The 19824-nt window shown below is 40.2% G+C and overlaps 1 protein-coding gene across 2 annotated transcripts in view; it reads right to left on the reverse strand.

The window, feature by feature from the left end:
- The window catches only part of adamts6 (ADAM metallopeptidase with thrombospondin type 1 motif, 6), a 74096-nt gene extending 58652 nt beyond the window's left edge, over nucleotides 1-15444 (reverse strand). Inside the window, exons 1-5 of one of the 2 annotated variants that reach the window (XM_007570797.2) lie at nucleotides 14961-15444; nucleotides 11095-11497; nucleotides 9610-9974; nucleotides 2233-2407; nucleotides 29-252 (exon numbers count right to left, since the gene is read on the reverse strand). In XM_007570797.2, the coding sequence (XP_007570859.1) occupies nucleotides 29-252; nucleotides 2233-2407; nucleotides 9610-9974; nucleotides 11095-11185 (855 nt within the window). In that variant the 5' untranslated portion in view covers nucleotides 11186-11497; nucleotides 14961-15444. Of the gene's footprint in view, nucleotides 1-28; nucleotides 253-2232; nucleotides 2408-9609; nucleotides 9975-11094; nucleotides 11498-14914 lie in introns of both variants that reach the window. The other variant, XM_016681110.1, reaches the window with a different exon arrangement.
- Between the last annotated feature and the right edge of the window lie 4380 nt (nucleotides 15445-19824).

The raw sequence follows: 19824 nt of genomic DNA on the forward strand, positions 1-19824 counted from the left end.
TTAGAGCAAAGAGTAGGACCAAACTTACAATATTCATCACAGACAGGATGTAGTGCTCTATGTCTTTGCGTCCATGGTAGCCGACCATCATCTTGTCGGCGACCACGAGCGTCTCCACGAAGCGCTCGGAGCTGACAGACCTCCGGCGCCTGTGAGCGCCAGCCGGCTGCTGGCTGGCGTTTTGAGGGACGGGGGACAGGTGGGCAGGGGAGGACGTGCTAAACTGGCAAGGTGCGTTGCTTTTAGTGAGGTCTGTGAATGACAGGGAGGCAAAGAGAGAGAGAGAGTTACGACGAAGCAACAGGACAATCGGAATGACGACACATTGTTATCAGAGAGGACTGGTTGATAGAGGCGATGTTCCCCTTTGAACTTTTGCAGCATTTGTTTTATGACCCAGATGCTGCAGGAGGAGCCTTAACGTGGTACGTGTTAGCGCACGCTAGCTTCCAGCCAATGACAAGTCTTTTCTGCTTCTTATAAAGCTCTTGGCCTAAATACCAAAGTATCCACCTGGGTCTTTTTTCTAGTTTGCAGTACATCTGCATAGATATGTATTTTCCCCCCCCTTTAGAAACAATAATCCTATTATAAGTGGTTATTGCTTCTAAAATGTCAGATGCAATTACTACTTGAAGCACCTTGGAAATGTTTTCATATTCCTTGAACTTCTTCATGTTTTTAACGTTACAATCTTTGATGTATTCAGATTTTATGTGAATAAAATCTACACAAGGTATCACATCATTGAAAAGTGAAAGGAAACTACACGAGGCTTTTCAACAATTTTACACTTGAAAATCTGAAAACTGCCATGCATTTATAACCAGAACGTAACGTAACCTAAGGCTATGTTTACATGAGACCACTGTCTGGAAACTGCCGGATGTTATTTTCGGATGTTGATTGGGGAAGACGAGACCGCCATGACACCTCGACTTTAATGTAGTTGTCATGCCAGGACACTAGATGTTGCTGTGTTTTTAGAACGTCGTGAAAACGTGCATACGCTTTGGACCCTCATCTTCCACTTCATATTGGAAACAATAAGGCCTTGTCCCTTATTGGTACGGCACACACCCTACGCCATACGGCTGTACCCTAAGCCTTACTTTACATGGAGTACTTCACATTTTTGCGGGAGGTGTTACTGAAAAGTGTCCCTGTGAGACACAGTGTCAAAAAACACTCCGATCACTGGTGATGTGTAAACGAGAGGCTGGATTGCAACAAAAATGCTATGGAGGAACTGCAGAAAATCAAAGCTGGGAAAATCCTCTGGGGACTCCACATATTTAGCCTGTATGAAAGGCACTGTGGAAGGAAAGCCACACCAAGTCCAATTTGAACACAGCAAACATGTGGAAGAAGATGTTGACACCCAAAACCAATTGTTCCAAATAGATCCATGAGGGGAAAATCTAACGCTGCACATCACAGCATCGTCGTCATGAAACGTGGTGGTGGCAACATCATTCAGTGTGGATGATTTTCCGAGCTGACAGAGGGATTAATGGAGCTACATACAACATTTTAGGACTAAAAGACGTGAGACTGAGGCGAAGGTTCACATTCCTGCATGACAACGACCCAAAGCATAGAACTGGAGCTATGATTAAATAGATGAAAGGGTATTAATTTGATCCATTGAAAGTCAGCACGTGACTTCAATTGAAAAAGCCGTTGATGAACACCAACCCTCTCCATCCAACCTGATTGAGTATTTTGGAGAGAACACAGGATAAAACACCAGTATTTAGAAAAGCAAAGCAGATAAAGAAATACTCCAAAACATTTCCATCTGAAACTACAAAGACAGTTTTAGCTCAGGGGGATGAACTCCTACCATTTTTATTTGTAACATAGTTTGAAAACTGCGGTCTATCTCTTCACAACTGCACTCTGCTTCATGTTGGTCTGTCACAGAACATCCCAACGAGATACACCAAAGTTTGTGGTCGCTATGCAACAAAACGTGAAAGAGCTGGACACTTTTGAGCGGCACTGCCTCCCTCCTGAAGGGGCTTTTGTGAGAGTCAAAGTGACGCTTACTCCTGCAGGTTGAAAGGTGTTTGCCGCAGGAGCTCGTTTTGGCACACAAGAGGTCCAGTTATGCCTACCAGAACCCGGGCCTGGTACCAAACCAGCATTTCCTCTGACCTGCTATGTTTAGCTCTTCCTTGACGTCAGCTACACCCACACAGAATCCAACCCAGATGGAGGTTCACCAACCTGAAATGCCACAGCTGAACTCCTGGCTTTGCTCTTGCGGCGAGGGGATGGCAGACGTTTTATAAATAACATGTTGCTGCGCTCCGTCCAGGTTCCACTCACTGGAGGCGGCGGAGGACGTGTTCTTTAAAGGCTCTATTAAATACTGGTCTTCCTCTGTTGTTATGACGCCGTGCTGGTTGGGTGAAGAGAATCACAGTAAGAAACAGGTCAAAAACGGCGGGGGAAAAAAATAAATAAAGAAAAATCATGATAAATGCATACACTGAATGAAAAACCGGATTAGTCTCAGAGGTGATATCACACAAGCAGGGTAATTTTGAGTTAATTTGTATTCAGAAAAATTCATTGTGCAAAGACAAAACGCTGATATCTGGAGTTATGAAATGAAGATTATCTGCAGAAATTTGGCATAATATGTCAATCCTGGCAAACAGCTTCCCGTTCAGTTTAAATACCCACCTTACACAAATGATTCCTTGTCTCAGAAAGCACTCTATTAGTACAGTTGCTAGGCAATCTGAGTGTACTTTCAAAATATGCCTAAATGGAAAATGCTCATCTGGCATATATCCACTAATTGGCTTGGAGTCGTCGCACAGAGGAGATGTTTTCTCTGCGATCCAACAAACTATAGATTGTAGGAAAATGGGAGTGGAGTACTTTGTTTAAAAATACCAGTCAGTGCACAAAGTACCTTCGATTCTCATTCCGTTTAAAGAAACGAAGAGCTAACTACATTTCTAGGGAATTTACTACTTTTTAATCATGTTTGTGACCTTGGTGCATCATTTTTTCACATGACAGCAAACAGTTTCAGTGTGTTTTACAGGGATTTTAGCTGATAGACTAACAAAGTAGAAAAGTACTATAATGTGGAAAAAATTAGTTTTTTCCAGGATTACAGTGTAATCACCTCCTGATCAGAATCTCATTCATTCTGACCAGCTTCCCTGTCAGTGAATAAGAAATGCATCCCCACAGCGTGATGGAGCCACTTCCTGTTTGGGGATAGTGTGCTGAGGGTGATGCACAGTGTTAGTTTTCCTCCACACAATGTTTTGCACTAAAGTAAAAAAATAATAAATGAATGAAAAAAAGTTGTATTTTGGTCTCACTTGTTATGATTTTCTTTCACCACCATTTTATTTTTAATGCTACTTTTCCATACTGGTCACATTTGTGTAGACCACAAGTAATCCATAGCGGTCTGGCCAATACAGAACAGCTCTACTTAAAAACAGCACAATCAGGTGATTTCTGAGTCCAGTCAATAGCTGCGTTTCCATTACAAATGAGCGCAAAACGTTGTCAATATTCCACTAATGTGGAATAAACACAATTTAGCAATGGTGGCGTTTCCACTACGAAACGTGATTAAAATCAAACATGAACAGGTTTAATCACACGATATGTCATTAGGCCTGTCACGATAACAAATTTTGCGGAGCGATTAATTGCCTAAAAAATTATTGCGATAAACGATAATATTGTTTCAAGACCTTTTGACACTGATTTAATGGAAATGACTAATAATGCATGCGATTTCCTGCCATAGATAGATGCACTTTATTTTCAAAAGAACACATAACACTGGAACTGATAAACTAAATAAATAAAATAACCAAAAACAAAAATAAAATGGATTCTCAGTCTCCATTAACAAAAAATGTACTTGAATAAAAACTAAACAACATAAAGCCAAAGTGGAAATAAATACTGCATTCAACCAAAAGTGTGCAGATATGAAATCTGTATACTAGATTGCCCTTCAGTAATCACGAGATTTAAATAGAGAAGATGGGCACATCCGACTACCTGATGCAATAATTCACACTACACGATTTTTTGCCCCTATTTTCCCCTTATAACAATCTTAGAACGTTGGCCAATATAAGATCGTCGCTGGTGATTTCGTAACCGATCATCCTGCAGTGTGTGGTGGGTTACGGTGGATCGTCGTGGACGCTTTAAATCAGGGTTTTTCCACGACTGGAAGCGTTAACGTTGAATGTGACAGGTAGCCAATCAGAAAGCCCTGATTCACCTCCATGCTTTCTGAGGGGAAATTATGAAGGGAATCCCAAACAGCTGACACGGTGCGACATGAAGTCCAGCGGACTTTGGAGATGATATGTGGAAACAACATTAATATTTATTTAACATTTCGTGCAAAGAATCTAGAAATGACAAGGAGAGGAACTGGAGCCAAATTGCTACCGCAGTTGATAAACCCAGTAAGTTTTCAGCTGTTCTTCGTTAACGTGACATGAATAGGTTATAATGATTTTCAGTCAGTCATGACTTTACGCTGACTCTAGCCACATGCATCACATGTAGATTCTAGTAAAGCATTGATTAATGCCTGGTTTTAAAATTAGTTAACTGGACTTGTAGCCATTATTTTGTGCCCATGTGGCTGGACACCACAGGGCACAACGAACCCGATCGAACCGTTATACCTAGGATTTCTGTCGGCTAATGCGTCTCTCAGGTTTTGAAAATGGCCCGACAACTCGTGTAGTGTGCGCTGGACATTACACTAAGGAAGAGCACCGGAGTTGAGCCTTTTTTCATTCAGTGTCATCAACAGAAAGACAAAAGACAGGAAGAGACGATAAAGCCGGTAATTAAAATGAGGTCGATAGGTTTAATTTATTGTGCGATTAATTGATTTATCGTTTATCGCGACAGGCCTATATGTCATTAAAAAGTGCTGTGCCACTATCCTCTACTACTTCCTGTTGTCTTCTTCATTTTTTTCTGCCATTTTTTCTGCCAGTGGCAACATCCGCTAAAAAGTGTTTCTATTGCAGTTTTGCTAATCAAATCAATTTTGATACAACCAAAAAACCACCTCCTCCTAGCAACAAAACTTTTTATTAAGTCTTCTTTTTTTTAATTACTGTGCTTCTATTAAGCAAATTTACTTTCAAAATGTCAAACTGTGTGATTACATCATCAGTGTAGACACAGCTAATGATTCTAGACGCTACTGGGGGATATCAAAGTAAAGAGGGATGAATACAAATGCATGCCACACTTTTAAGATTTTATACATTGAGAATTTTCAACATGCCACCTTTTCTTTCCAGTTCACAACCAGCCAGTAGTTTGTGTTGGTATATCACATTAAAAATAAAAAAACATGTATGCTAGATTTTCTTATATCAAATAGAATGTGACAGAAAAATCATAGAATAATTTGATTTAACTTCTTTCTTACATTCAGCTACAAAGCAGGAGTGCTAGCTTACATTTTCTTAGAGCCTCTGTTCACCAATAGCATGTCCTAGTAGTCTCTTCCTGCCACCGTTGGGTTTCATGGCTAAAGGTTAGCATAACTTAACAGCAGCAGGCTAGCAGCAAAGACCTTCTTCAAAGGCACAGGTGCTAACAAAACTCATGGTAGCCGTAGCAGTACTGCTTTAGAAAAGGAGAGAAATAAATAATAAACAGCTGAAACCAATTCTCTACTTGTTGTTTCTAATTACGTACAGGCCATTAACACTGCAGCACAACTAACCGCTAAAGCAATTTAGAAAAATAGCAGTTTAAAAACTACAAAGAGCCATTGCTTCAAAGATCCAAAGAAAAAACACCAGCTTTTATATCTTCAGTCAAAGCCGAAGATGGAGCTTCAATATCAGCAAACAATAGCCGTCAGGATAGAAGCTGTCCCAACAATGACTGCTGTCTGCATTTAATGGCCATTGCTGTGGACTCCTGAAACTATAAAAACTTTCTGAAGAAGCATACATAGAAACAATTTTATGCCAACAGTCATCGTGTGAAACCTTTTTAACTTCACCGAACAGCACCATCGAAGAACAGAGTACGCCTTTGTTTGTGGTAATGCTAACAAATATGTTGGTAGTCATAAAACCTTCACAGAGGGAAAAGAAAGAAATTTGCTAAAGTAGAATCTCTTCCTGTTCTCGATGATGTGTGTGAAAACATTTACCTTACGGGACAGCTAGCAGCTACAGAAGAGGAGCAGCTTAATCGCCAGCAGTGCTAACAAAGTAGATGCTAACACCATGGATAAGATTTCCTTACAAGCTGATATTTCTTGAAAAGTCATTCTTTCACTGATTATTATTATTTTTGCTCCCTGGCAGCCATTTTATTAATCATAATTTCAGGGATTACATTCAAACATCTTAAGTGTCTGTAAAGCTGTGAAGGTAGAACTTTGAAGTTGACAAAACATAAAAGTTCATCGGACGAGGGCTTTGAGTGCCTGAGAGAACTCAAAGTGGTGCCAAGTTGCTAGAAAACATTGGAGTTAATACATTTTATAACTGAAAAAGGCAATAGTTATAAATATTATTGCTGCAGTACATAAAGTATTTGCCACTTTAGTTCTGGTTTCTCATTCATGTACTCAGAAACACAGAGCACTTTATAAAATTCCTATTGTGTCCAGTGAAGGAGTGTTTTATGTACACGTGAATCTGTAATCTTTTGTTACTTTAACAAACCAAAAACATTCAATTACCCCGAGACAAACATTAAAACATTCCTCTTCCTGTTCCAAGAGCTTGCGTGGAGCATAAACGACGAGAAGACCCATCGGTTTGGGTTTACAGCGAACACAGCCTTGGCTACGCAAAACCCACAATAAAAGCAATTCAACGCGTAACACACTCCCATGCGTTCGATGCAAAGGTTTTACTAGTGTGTGATGTCAGGATCTCATACCGTCCAGACAGCTGATTACATTAAAGCACAGACACAGTTTTTGTCCATTTTTGGTGCTGGAGGGGGGGGAAAAAAAGGAGCAAACACTAATTCAATTTATGATACTCAGCGCGGGTCTTGCCAACACATTTGGCCACATGTTTGCTCTGCATGATTCTGGTTGCCAATAAGAAGCTGGGCCCTTTCTTCCTTCTTTAGAGTTACACGAAGCACGGAGGGATAGCAGCTATTAAAACTTCGTCCAAGTTCTTGATTAGCAGGGAGACGCTGGACAGTCACAGAGTCTCTGGATGACTAAAAGCCCAGACAGGATAATTAGACACTTTATTGGTGCTTCTAAAAGTTTGTTTTACTGTGCCTTGCATAACTATTAATATCCCTTGGAGTTTTTTTTTTTTTCATAACTATTTTGTCACAATAGATCCACTAACTTACATTCATTTTATTAGGATTTTATGTGACTAGCATAAAGTATTGCGTTCCTGTAAAAAAGAAAAATTAATAAAGGATAATAATAATATGTTGTTTTAAAAAGTACAAATAAAGTATTAACTGAATTGAACAGATACGTTAAGCTATCTGTACTGATTTATAAAGAAAAGACAAAGCACAAAAATCACTATTCAAAAATGCAGTGAAAATGACTCAAAAGATTCTCCTTTTAAAGCGAGAAAATGTGTTTTCTATGCACAGAGTGCCATTTTATAGCACAATCAAGTATGAATGTTACCTCCAGTTGTTATAAAAATGCTGTATAAATCAAAGAAATTTGATATCCTGATTTAATGTGTTAAAATTGAGCATCTGGCCCCTTAAGAAGCTCCTCCTCTTTCTGAAACTCCGCCTTCAAGAAGTCATCACAACATGGCTCCTCTATTAACCCTTTAGCAACGTTTTTACCAGTGTTGCACTCAGAAATAGCTCCTATAATGAGTCCCCAATTATACCAAGTATTTGCTAATTGCTGCTGGCTAGTCTGAAGGAGTGAAGAGAAACTTTGTTGAAGGCAGAGTTCAGTCCACCCAGGCATTTTGCACAGCTGACTGGTTGCCATGGGAGATTAGAGTAAAGGCTTTCTCAAACATGAATGAACAACACTCCAGATATAACAAGACGAAAAGCTCAAAAAAGTTGATTTTACCCGACGCTGCTCCTTTAAATGAAATGAGATAAGTGTCTCTCAAAAGATAACAAAATTATGTCAAAGGAGTATCCGTTTTGGATGGATGTTAGTCATTTTGAATTATTTGTTCTTTACTTATATCTTAAAATGTTCAGTAAACGTTTACTTGCAAGGTCAATGTCTGTTTGGTCCAATGAGATTTTAAACCTCTATGGGTCTTTCTTGATTAAACATACAAATGTATATTAAGAATGTAAAAAAAAAAAAATCATATTAGTAAAACATAAAAAATACTTTTTAGAAAAACGTTTTGCTACAAAGTTTGTTTAAGAAACAAATTACTTTTTGTGCAATGGAGAACTTTGTCTTGTTTCTCAAAAGTCTGTATGACAACCCAGGTAAAGAAGTAAACATCAGCTAAACTGTACATATACATAGAGCTGAAACCAGAAGGTTACATACACTGTATAAAAAAAAACATTTTTTTTAACACCGTCTGACGTGAAATCAGAATAAACTTCTCTCATTTTACATCAGGATTGCCAACATTTTTGTTGCCAATAATGAGAGAATTTTTAAGGCCATTTTTATTATTTCAATTCAAACGTCATGAATGCTAATGTCAGCGTCCACAGCTCACATTTCTAGAGAATTATTTTTCAAAGTTTTATGATCAAGTTGAAAGCTGAGTGGATAAAATAGGACTTTGTTCCAGTCTGATGGTTTAATAACTTAAATAGAAGATTGAAAACAATAAATATTAAGCTTTTATATGTATTTATTCAGTCATTTAGTAGCAAAAAAGGGTTTTTGAATTGAAAACATTTATTCTGTTGATGTATAGTTTTAGATTAAAATGTGATTTTTATTAGCCAGCATCTTGAGAATTTTAAGTGCAGTCTGCTAAGCTAAGAGTTAGCATTCAACTAGAATGTAAAGAAACCAGAGCAGATTTTGTTTCGTCCACCCTTATTAATCTAAAACCCCAAAATAAAATCCAGAGCAGCCAACAACCTTCAGAAATTGACAATAACGCAAATAGTAAAAATTGTAAAAAGGAAATGCTCTGGTCAGAAACTATCCGGCCTAAATGCAAAAAATAGCACAATATGCATGGAGGAAACCTAACAGTCTCTGCGTTTGTCTGGCACGTTGAACCTTAATAAAACACGGCAACATCTGTGGAGAAGAAATGCGACGGGCTTTTCTGCGAGGTGTGGTAAAACAGAGAGCGCTCGTCTGTGGGCCCCCGAGACACGTGAGCTTAACGTGACAACCGGAGCAACGTGAGCCGGGCTGCTGAGGTGTCACATTCCCAGATCGCAGACATTGTTTGATTCTCCTACATGAGCATGACCTCACTCTGAGCTGCCAGCAGACTCGGCCTGCCAGGTGGAGAAGAGCCAAGACAACCAGCGGGATCCTCCGGCTGAGCAGCAGCAGCGGTGGCGGCGGCAGCATGTGTGAGTTATCTGACGTTTATGTGAGGGTTTGTTTGAGGTGAGCAGCGTGAATTGCCTCGTTGGATCAGAGGCGCGCGTCGTACTCACCAAGCCCTTGCAGTTGCTTAGCGCCACTCGGGTCGTGCTGTGCTGGCTTCGCAGGGAGCCCACGTAGTGGCAGCGGTCCAGCACGTTGTGACGCCACTCGGGCCCCTCTTTGCCCCAGTACTCCACCGTGAAATGCTTCGACACCAGGTTGTTGTTAAGCGTCAGGTTCAGGTGGAAGTGCTTCCCGTACGCCGACAGCCTGTAGAAGATCCGGGAGCCCGGTGGGTCGGCGGCGGGGTCGGCCAGTGCACGTCTCCGCCGGCCCGGCCGCTGGTGCTTCACGGTGTAGCTCAGGAAGTTCCCGTTCTCGTCCACCCGCACCGGGACGGTCAGCTGGTAGTGCTGCAGGTAAGACAGGAACTCCTCTTTCACAGGAACACGAGAGAAGAAGAGTGAAAAGATGAATCAGTTGGGGGGTTTTTTACCAATTGTCCCACACCGTACACCAAAACACCGTATTTAACTGAAAAAACAAATTAAACTAAGTCCAGTGAATTTTGGGGTCTATGGTGAAGTACAATGTTGACTTCAGATTCAACTGAAGTCAACATAATACTGCCCCTTTGCATAATACTGCAAAGGGGCAGTATTATGCAAAATTTATTTATTTATTTATTTTTTTAGATTTACATCATGTCATAATGTTATTCCCTCATCAAAAACATACCTTGGGTTTTTCTCTTGCATGTTTGAGAAATTCTTTAATTTCCCATGGCAACCATTCAGCTGTGCAAAACGCCTCAAAGTTTCCAAGCTTCTACCTCACAGAGAACCCCTTCCCCGCTGCACCCCATTAAGCTCCTTCAGACTAGCCAGCAGTGGTTAGCAAACACCTAGTGGAAGTACAAATCTGCTGAACTCATTATACGAGCTTCGTCTCAGTGCGATGCTGGTAAAACTATTGCTAAAGAGTTAACAGAGGAGAGATGTTGTGATGACTTCCTGAAGTCAGAATTTCAGAAAAAGCAAGAGGTTTTAAAGAGACAAACACCCAATTTTAAGGCTTTAAGTTAAATTTCCTTCAAGTCATACTTGAATATATCATTTTTATAACTACGGAAGGTGACATAGTTAGTTGAATGTACTACAAAATGGAACTATTTGCCTGGAAAATACATAATACTGCCTCTTTAATTAAAATGAGCCTCCTTATGTGAAAACTTTTTAAACATTCATTTAGTTAATTTGAAGTAATGTGAAAGGCGGTGATATTGGAAAAAAAAAATCAGTGGGGATTATTGCAAAAAGATGATTTTGGCAAAAATAAAATTTAGGAAGGTGATGATATACAAAAAAAAATTCAGCTTCAGGTGCCGTTTAAATAATTACAACATAGATTTATTAAGTTGGCTTAAGTTACTCTTAGTAAATTTACACAAGTTAATATCACTCAGTTAACTTAATGAAAACTAAACTTTGAGGCAGCAAGTTTGCATATATTCCTAAAGTATGGAGAACTAATTAGGTCTTACGGTGCTGTCCTACCTTGAGAGCTGTGCGAAAGTCTTTGAAATTCCGAAGCTGCCATCACCACTAGGCTCAGTGTCCAAGTCAGCGTCTTCCACAAAATTTCCATAATTCGGGAAAGGCTGTGACATGGGGTGCGGCTAGAGGGCGCTACAGTCGGGTTAGAAGTGCAAAGTCTGTCTGGCGCCGCGCCGTAACAGGTCCATGGTTTCTCTTCTTCACTGAAACGCTCCTGCCTGTGTCCCGCGGCTCATTCAAGGTTTCAGATTTCCCTCGAAGGCGAGCCAGTCCACATCTCACAGGCCTCTGAATGCATGTCAGCAGCTCAGGGGAAAACGCCGTCCTCCATCGGTCTCGGGTGGAAGTCGAGAAATCAGAGGCTCTGTGTCGGACGCCTGTCCTGACTGACCCATCTGCGTTCCTATGAAGGACATCAGACTGGGTTTTACCGTATGTCAGAACCATTGCTTTTGAAATCAACCTGTTGATCATGTATCTGAATATTTGGTTTAAAAAAATCCAAAATTTAAAAGCACATTTTAGTTTGAAATGACATAAAATGACAAATTAGTTAAAAAATGACCTATCATTAGTTGCTTTGATTTGGGCAATACGACTCTTCTCTCAGGGCGCCCTTCCAGAAGGGGGCGTCTCCCCAAAAAAAATAAAAAATCAATTTAATGCTTGTCAGTGGCAAACCAACTGTCTTTAGTATTGACAATATGAACATCCAATGAACAGAGTCAGAGCTATTCCTCTGGTTTTTGATCATCTTTAGCTTAAGATTTAACATCTTTAGTCTGCTCAAACCTGGTTTTGGTACACATCGGAGTTTGAATATGCATTCACACCTCCCCAAATGAACTGGATTTTCTAGACAAACAAACTAGAGTTCAATTAAAGCGGACTAAACAGGGCTGGTTCATTCAATAAAAGTGCAATGGAAATTCAGTCCATTTACCGTTTAAGATACTTTCCCTATGGGCGTGGCTTTAACCTGTCCTTCCTCAGACAACCCCAGCCAGATTTGTCCGCATTTGTAGATACTGCATTGATCTACCCCATTTTTTTGGAATCAGCAGGTGCAAGGCGGACCTAGCTGAGTCCGGCTTGCGCACAAGCGATTTGATTGACTGCATTCGTTGATTGGTCAGTGGATTTATGAACAACGTCTCAGCTGCTATTGTCAACCTGTAACAAGACCGTAGTAGATGGGGAAATGACTAGATGCAAAATCAATAATTCCACGGTCAGACCTTGATGTTGAAATGTTTTATCAATTATCCAGTTGACGCTGTCTGCCTCAACTGGACAGGGTAACACCGCAATGAACAAATACACCAAGAGATTTTGGAGAAACTGGCAATTGACATAATCAGAGCACTGATGATAGTTTATGTGGACTCTTTGTCCTTCACACACATTCCCACCAACTGGGCTAGAACTGAACCAGACATTAACCAGCTAGAGTGAGACTCAATGGAGAAGAGGTTTTAGAGAACCTGGTGAACAAGCAGCCTCGTGCAGAGCAATGAACACAGGTCATAAAACAATATCTCAAGCTACGTAGATCACACAAATTACAATTTAGTCCAAAAAACATGGCAAACCTACCTTGACATAGCTGTCAATCTAAACCAGTGATTCTTAATCTTTTTTGAGGTACCGAACCCACCAGTTTCATATGCGCATTCACTGAACCCTTCTGTAGTGATAGATTAAAATATGATTCCCCCCCCCAAATTCAAGACATAGGGATGACCCAACTAAAGTCTAGTTGGGTAACCCCATGATCACCAAGTCTTCTTAAAAGGTAGAGTCTCTGAGAACAGTTCTTCAAAATATAGTCAGTGTTTTCAGCAAAGTTAAGCTGACTGTCCAGGAACGACCCAAATTTGCCACAGTTTCAACAGGTTGGCCATTGAGAGAAACTGGAACCACTTTAATGTCTTGTTTAGATCATTTAATTAGCTCTACATTCTTAAGAGAATGAAAAATTTATAATAAATAATAAAGACTTTGCGGTATTCTGATTTAGTAATGTAATTATATTAGTTGTGTTACCACCCCCACGCCACTAGAGGCAGTAGCAACCCCGAAAAGATGCGACTAAGGAGCAGATTTAGAAGTACACCGAAAGCTACAGAATTTGGTAAAAACAGTGAGTTTTACTGAAGTAATTGAAGACACAAGTTCAAATCCATGCTGAGAGTGAAACTCCTTCAATCAGTGCTCCTCCGCAGCTCTGATTGGCTAAGCAATGTAACGTGATCCTCTGCAGCAAGTGATGGCAAAGTGGGGCGTCATCACGACTTTACACAAGTGTGTCTTTACCTCCACGGCAGAGGCTCCACCGAACCCCTGAGACCGACTCATCGAACCTCTGGGGTTCGATCAAACCCAGGTTAAGAACCACTGATCTAAACTGACTGTATTTTGGAAATTATCCAGAGGTTTGGTTGAGGAAGCAACTGAAAGGGGAATTATTAGCCCACAATCTGACCTGGAGTGGCAAGAAGAAAGTTATTGTTTAAAAGGATGATTTAGGAAGTCCTGTTTGAAAGGCTGCCAAAAGCCATGTAGGTGACAAAGATGAGACAAAAATGAAACTTTCTCCCCTGCCCTGTAAAATGCTGTGCCTAACGCTGTCCGTCAAGCAGAACATGCTCTCTGTGAAGCACGGTGATGGAAACGTCATACTGCAGGGATGCTGTACCTCTGGGAGGGGGGGGGGGGAGTAATTGATGGGGGCCTATGTGGAATTAGGAGACCAGTCAACATACTGCCTCACATTCAATAAGCAAAAACAGCAAGACCTTACAATGGGACAGCTTTAGACTGATGTTCGCTGAAGCTCATCACCCAAACTTACCAAGCTTGGGCTGGTAAAGATATACCCTGAAAGAGAGTTCTGCAAACTACTGACTTGTGGGAAGGGTGGCGAGGCAGGGCACCACTCATGTAAGAACCACCACTGTATACTGGGTAAACAGAAGGTTTTGCTTCACCTCCTCTTCAGCTAAAACAACCCAAAGCTCCGGGCAAATGAATGAAGGCACAAGTCAAACGCGTGTCCCAGTTTCAACAGGTTCCTCGACAGATTCTTCACTTTACTTTTCGCGTCTTATTAATCACGCATTGATGACAGTTTAATGACCGACTTGGTGGGACTTAAAAACCGGAGGATTTGTGACGTGTTGAAAGGCGCGCGTGAATCCCAAAAAGTCAGCATGATCGAATTTCTGCACGTCGATTATTTCTGACGCGGGGACACGTCCGGTGATAGAAGGGGAAAAAAGAGGAGTGGGGTGGGGGGGAAGTGCGGCGAAAGTGACTCGGAGAACATCGCGGGTTATGAGAGTATTTCCCCCAGCTGTGGAGCTCCAGCGGTCCAGACAGAGCGCAGCCTACTTGGCCACTCTGACCCAGACAGCTGGCAGCCGGCCCGCATGCATTACACCGGTACCTCAAACGCAACCCTCCGGGAGCCCCAGCAAATCAAAATAAACCGCGCCGCTTGTTATTATTATTATTATTATTATTATTATTATTAACATTCTAATTATTTGCTGCATGCAACGTGGAGATCTTCAAAGTTTGCATACGACCAACCTGCGGAACTTCACACTCTGCAAACATAAAAGAAAGAAAAGAAAAAAAAACCGGTGCGTAAAACGTTGCGTTTATTTCCAGGCAACCGGCTCCCAGAGCTCCCCCCAGGCTTCAACTCGCGTCGCCCGAAATAAACTGAAGCTGTATGTAAATGCGGCCGTGCAAAAAACCCAGCCTGAGAGGATTTAACTGCACGCACCGAGAAACGCAGCGGGAAGATACCGACCTGCTCCCTGAGAGGTGAGAGAGAGGAGTGTGGGGAAGAGATTTACCATGCCCATCCTCACTGTCAGCTCCGGTCCGAGTGTGCAAAGTGAAGCTCGGCTCAAAAGTCTTCTCCAGCCCTTCTTCTTCTCCTTTTTTTTTTTTTTTTCCTTTTTAAAGTTCCGCACACAAACTTCCTCCACTATGCTCTTCTCATCTCCTTTTTGAATTCTGCCATCCTCTGCTGGATCTGCAGTGTGAGTTCTCCCCCCTCAGCCCGTGGGGACACCCGCAAAAAACTACAAGAAAAAAAAAAGTTTTTTTTTTTTAGAGGAGTATTGGACTTCCAGCAGAAGGGTCCATTTAAAGTCTATCTACTCTCCTTTATAATCTGGACTTTGTGTTCATGCTTGTGGCTCAGCGTAGCTCTGGAAGGTTTGGATAGAGGAGGAAAGGAGAGAGAGGGGAGGGGGGGAAAGTGCATCAAACAGCAGCAAAAGTTGGCTGGGAGGCTGCTTCTCCTCACTGCGCAGAGGACCGGGTATGTCCAGGACGGCTCCAAATTGGCTGCTTTCTTTCTTTCTTTCTTTTTTTTTTTTTTTTTTTGCACAAACGGAGGGGGTGGGTGGGTGGTGACGTCGGTGCAGATGTGCCTCTCTTCCATCAGCTGTGCGCATGTCTATCAGTGCTGGTCTGAAATAACACTTGAGCTCTTTGAAGCCTTCACGGAGAAGACTCTCATCCCCAACTGGAGAGGCTCCGGGCAGTTGCACAGTGCTCTGTAGTAACAACGCACGCTTACATATTTCACATTCATTGTTTTAATATCGGTCAAATATAACAAAATTGGGATTTGAAACGAAGTTTTCACTTATTAAGGGAACATCTATCCAAATCAACGTTGAAGGTTAATTGCTCGTGAGCCCAATAAGCCGTTGCACCGACTAGTTATCAATAAATTAATCTGGAGTTGACTGATCTTGTCCACCAACTAACAATTCATTGATAAGCTGCCATTTTCTTAAAAACCTGAGTTTACTCTTGTATCAAGAGCGCCAACCGTCTTTCATATAAAAGGGCTACATTTTTCATGATATGCTTAATCGAAAAAAAAAACTTAAATTTTTACATTATTTTGTGTCAGCTGTATTGTACACTGAACATTATGGTTTTCTCACATTATTAAACGAGGACATATTTATATAAAATAAAACATGAACCTCTTACGTTGCTGAATATAGAAAAATAACAGATGAAAAGAACTAAATGTGTGACTCACTTAATCCTCCATTAACACAGATGTATACAGAAATACTGTTTGCTCTGAAGGAAATTAAAACTTTACACCCTAACTTACACACGACAGCCCGTGCTTAATTTTTTTTCCCATCATCTTACTATTTTTCTGCTTTTTCTGCTTTATTTATCTTACCTTTGTATCACATCAGTCATTTTTGAATGATAAGTTGACGCCACTGAATTAGTGCTATTAAAATTTACTTTTCGTGTAGCTATATTTCAAAACAGAACCACAATAAGCGCATTTTCTATCCCACAGCAGACTCCTTCTGGGCTGTTCCTCTTTCCCGTTCAGGTGTGGCTCCGCCATCTTTGTTTCTGTACGGCTCCGATTAAGGATGACCACCAGCACCCTCTGCTGGATGGCGGCCAAACTAAAACACTAGAAGAAGGTCTAAGCAGACATTAGTTAAACGACTGGAACTAATTTTAATCTAATAAACCATTAATTGACAATTAATGGTGAGTAGATTAATTGGTTAAATCCCTAATACCAACCATAGTGCTTAAAGCTACCATGAATCATTTTAGATAACTGGCAATTAGACTTTTGCATCACTGTGAAGGAACTTTGGTACACTTTTCTCAGAATTATTTTAATTCAGCCGCATTGGAGGATGTTCAAGCAAGAACCACCTATTTAGGTCATGCCAAAACATCTCAATTGGATTTCAATCCAGACCTTGCCTTATGGTCATAAACTGATGGCAGGACTCTCCTTCAGGGTTTTCTGCTAGAGTACCAAGTTCATGATTACCACCACCATGTTTGGCAATGTTAACCCAGATGTAATGAGATGAACACCTTCAAAAACCAAATCCACATAATACGCTTTTACCTCATCATGCCTCATTATAGTCTTGGGGATCATTAACATATTTTGGAAACATGTGAGATGAGCTTGCGAGTGTTTTTGGTCAGCGGTGGTTTTTGCCTTACAACCCTCTTGTTGAGGCAGTTAAGCCCCCCCATCCCCCAGTCTTTCTTTCTTCTTCCATTTTGAATCATGAACCATAACCAATGCAGGTAAGGTCTGCAGTGCCTTAGATGTTGTTTTTTCCTTTGTAAACTTCTGGTTGTTTTTAAATCAAACACTTAAGTATTTTTACTTAAAACCCAAATTTAAAATTGTGGAGACTGAGCACATTCATTTAAATTAGGATGTTGGAGGTATTTATATACTATAGCACATGCTGAATTGAAAACAAACAATTCAGCATTGATTGTTTTCATGACCGGGGGGCCTCGGTTGGTTTCTAAGCCAGTCCGTGGTCCTTAATTGATTTAGTTCAGTAGGATTAAACCAACCCATTGATTCAATCGAGATTCTAACTGGGTTAGATTTTCAATCTGAGGTCAAAAGACCCGAGTTGAAAAGAATCGACGGTAACTTGAATTCCTGAATAAAAGTAATATTTGGGTTAAAATTAATTATTCTGTCTTCAGTTCAGTTTTGCATTAAAAATGATCAGATTAAAAAAATTCTGACAATCTAATAAGACTTTTGTTGACGACATGATGAATTCATTATTTTATACTGACATATAACAATAGAAAATAATATTTTATCCTCCTTTGGATCTTTATATCAAACAAGCTTACATTCTTATATTAATACAACTGTAATTTTCAAACCACAATTGTTCCAAAAACCTAGATGTTTAATTGCACTAAAATTTTAAATAGACAAAAGTTATAGTTTTTTAGCTTGTCTAAACCAACTTTTTTTACCAAATCTTTTGGCCAAAGTGTGAACATGGAACATAGCTAGCAACTACTTGTGCTAACTACTTAGCGAATAAAAGACTAATGTTATTTTAAGTGAAGAAACGTCTTTTACAAAGTCTCCTACAGTCTTTATCTCAAACCCACTGACACTAAAAGTATTTTTACCATCTAATTATCACATATTCAGTCTTCTTTTTCAGGTCATTAGTTACGTCAAAATGGCAGTCGGTAAACAATGATGAGGCTTCTTCTGGTGTCTTCTTATTGTCAACAACTTGGTTTTGATCAAGTTGTTGACTTGTTGATCAAGTTTGAACCAATTCTACAATTGGTTCAAACTCATTTCTGAGGACCGTTGAAATAAATGCTGTGAAACGAGTTCACAGAGACCCTCAAATGAGAGTAATATTGGATTTACGTAACAGCTTTTGGACAAATTACTTTTCCTCTTGCATTCAGTTTCGTTACACTTCAGTGTTTCAGATTTTTAATTATGACTTTGATCCAAACCAGCCTGGCCCAGTGATAAAACACAATCTGAAGTTTAGAAATCACTGAAACAGAACCTGTCTGACCACATGAATTTTACTGAAAAATCTCAAAAAGCAACACTTCATGTCCTGATCTGAAGAACTTCAAGAACAGAAGAAATAAAATCATCAACATTGATTTCAGTCTTGAAAGTGTTACAAAGGCTTTTCTACAATGTGGGAACTGAACCACGTTGAGAGCCATTATTCACCAATTACAGCTGTAAAGGTATATCAAGAGTTCAAAAAGCTTTGCTTGCTTTGAAAACGGTCAAATTTCCCATCATGCCATTTTAATGGTTCGAGTTGGGGGGGTTTATTGAGAATGCCAGTTGTGCTAAGAAGTTATAAGATGTTTGGAGCTTAAAGCTGGTTCGACCCTCCACCACCTGCACTCTGCTGGTCAACTGGATGAACTGAAGAGCCTACACGTTTCGCTCACTTACAAATAAGACAAATGCTTAAGAACATTTATAATATCAAAAAAACAAGTCAGTCAAATTGTTGCAGAAATACAGTATTGTTGTGATTCTCCAGGTTATCAGAATGTAAAGAAATCCCATTTTTTCCAGACAGGCAATCAAAGCACAAAATGAACAATAATCCAGTGATAATGTAGCCTAGTAAAACTCAGTCCCATGTTCTATGCTTTGTTTCGTGCAGAGGGTCTCGACCATTGAGAAACGATTTCTAGGGTTTGCCCCTGACATCTGTAATGCCCCAGTCCGATGATATGAAGCTTACCCGAAGTTGCCTGCGCTGTAAACAACCATCCTCCACTGCAAAGAAAGTAGTGCAGAGCCGAACAACTCGGTTGTCAACTTTAATTATATTTGGAAGCTTGGTCAACATGGATTCGTTCACTTCCTCCGCTGCCATTGTTAAAACTCCAGGCACATTAGGATTGTAAAACATCACAGAAAATTTACGTCGTCGTTCCCAACTTCTCCTCCTGTTCACTGATTGGCCCGGTAGAAATTCTGCTGGAGGAGTCCAGAGTTAATGGGAGAAAGCCTTGATTAAGTTGTGAAGTGAGATTTAAATCGAATAGCGTAGGAAGGTTGTGGCTATGTGGGCCGCCAATAATGTGATGGCAGAAAATCTGACATCACTGTTTTTTTATTTTTGTTTTGTGTGGTTTTTTTGGATTTTTTTTTTTTTTTTTTGACAAAAATCCAAATTTGAATGTAGTATCATTTACAATTTCAGCTATGGTCCTCAAGATATTACAAAAAAAAAAAGACAAAAAAAGGCAAAAACAAACTTTTGATGGAAACATTTTGATACCGTCTCCACTGACGTCTTAAACTGATCATGAGGTCATTTGAAGGAATCCCACTATTTGAGTAATAGATTAAACTTTGTTAATACCAAC

The sequence above is a fragment of the Poecilia formosa genome, unplaced genomic scaffold (genome assembly GCF_000485575.1).
Source record: "Poecilia formosa unplaced genomic scaffold, Poecilia_formosa-5.1.2 Scaffold269, whole genome shotgun sequence".
Classification (NCBI taxonomy): Eukaryota; Metazoa; Chordata; class Actinopteri; order Cyprinodontiformes; family Poeciliidae; genus Poecilia; species Poecilia formosa.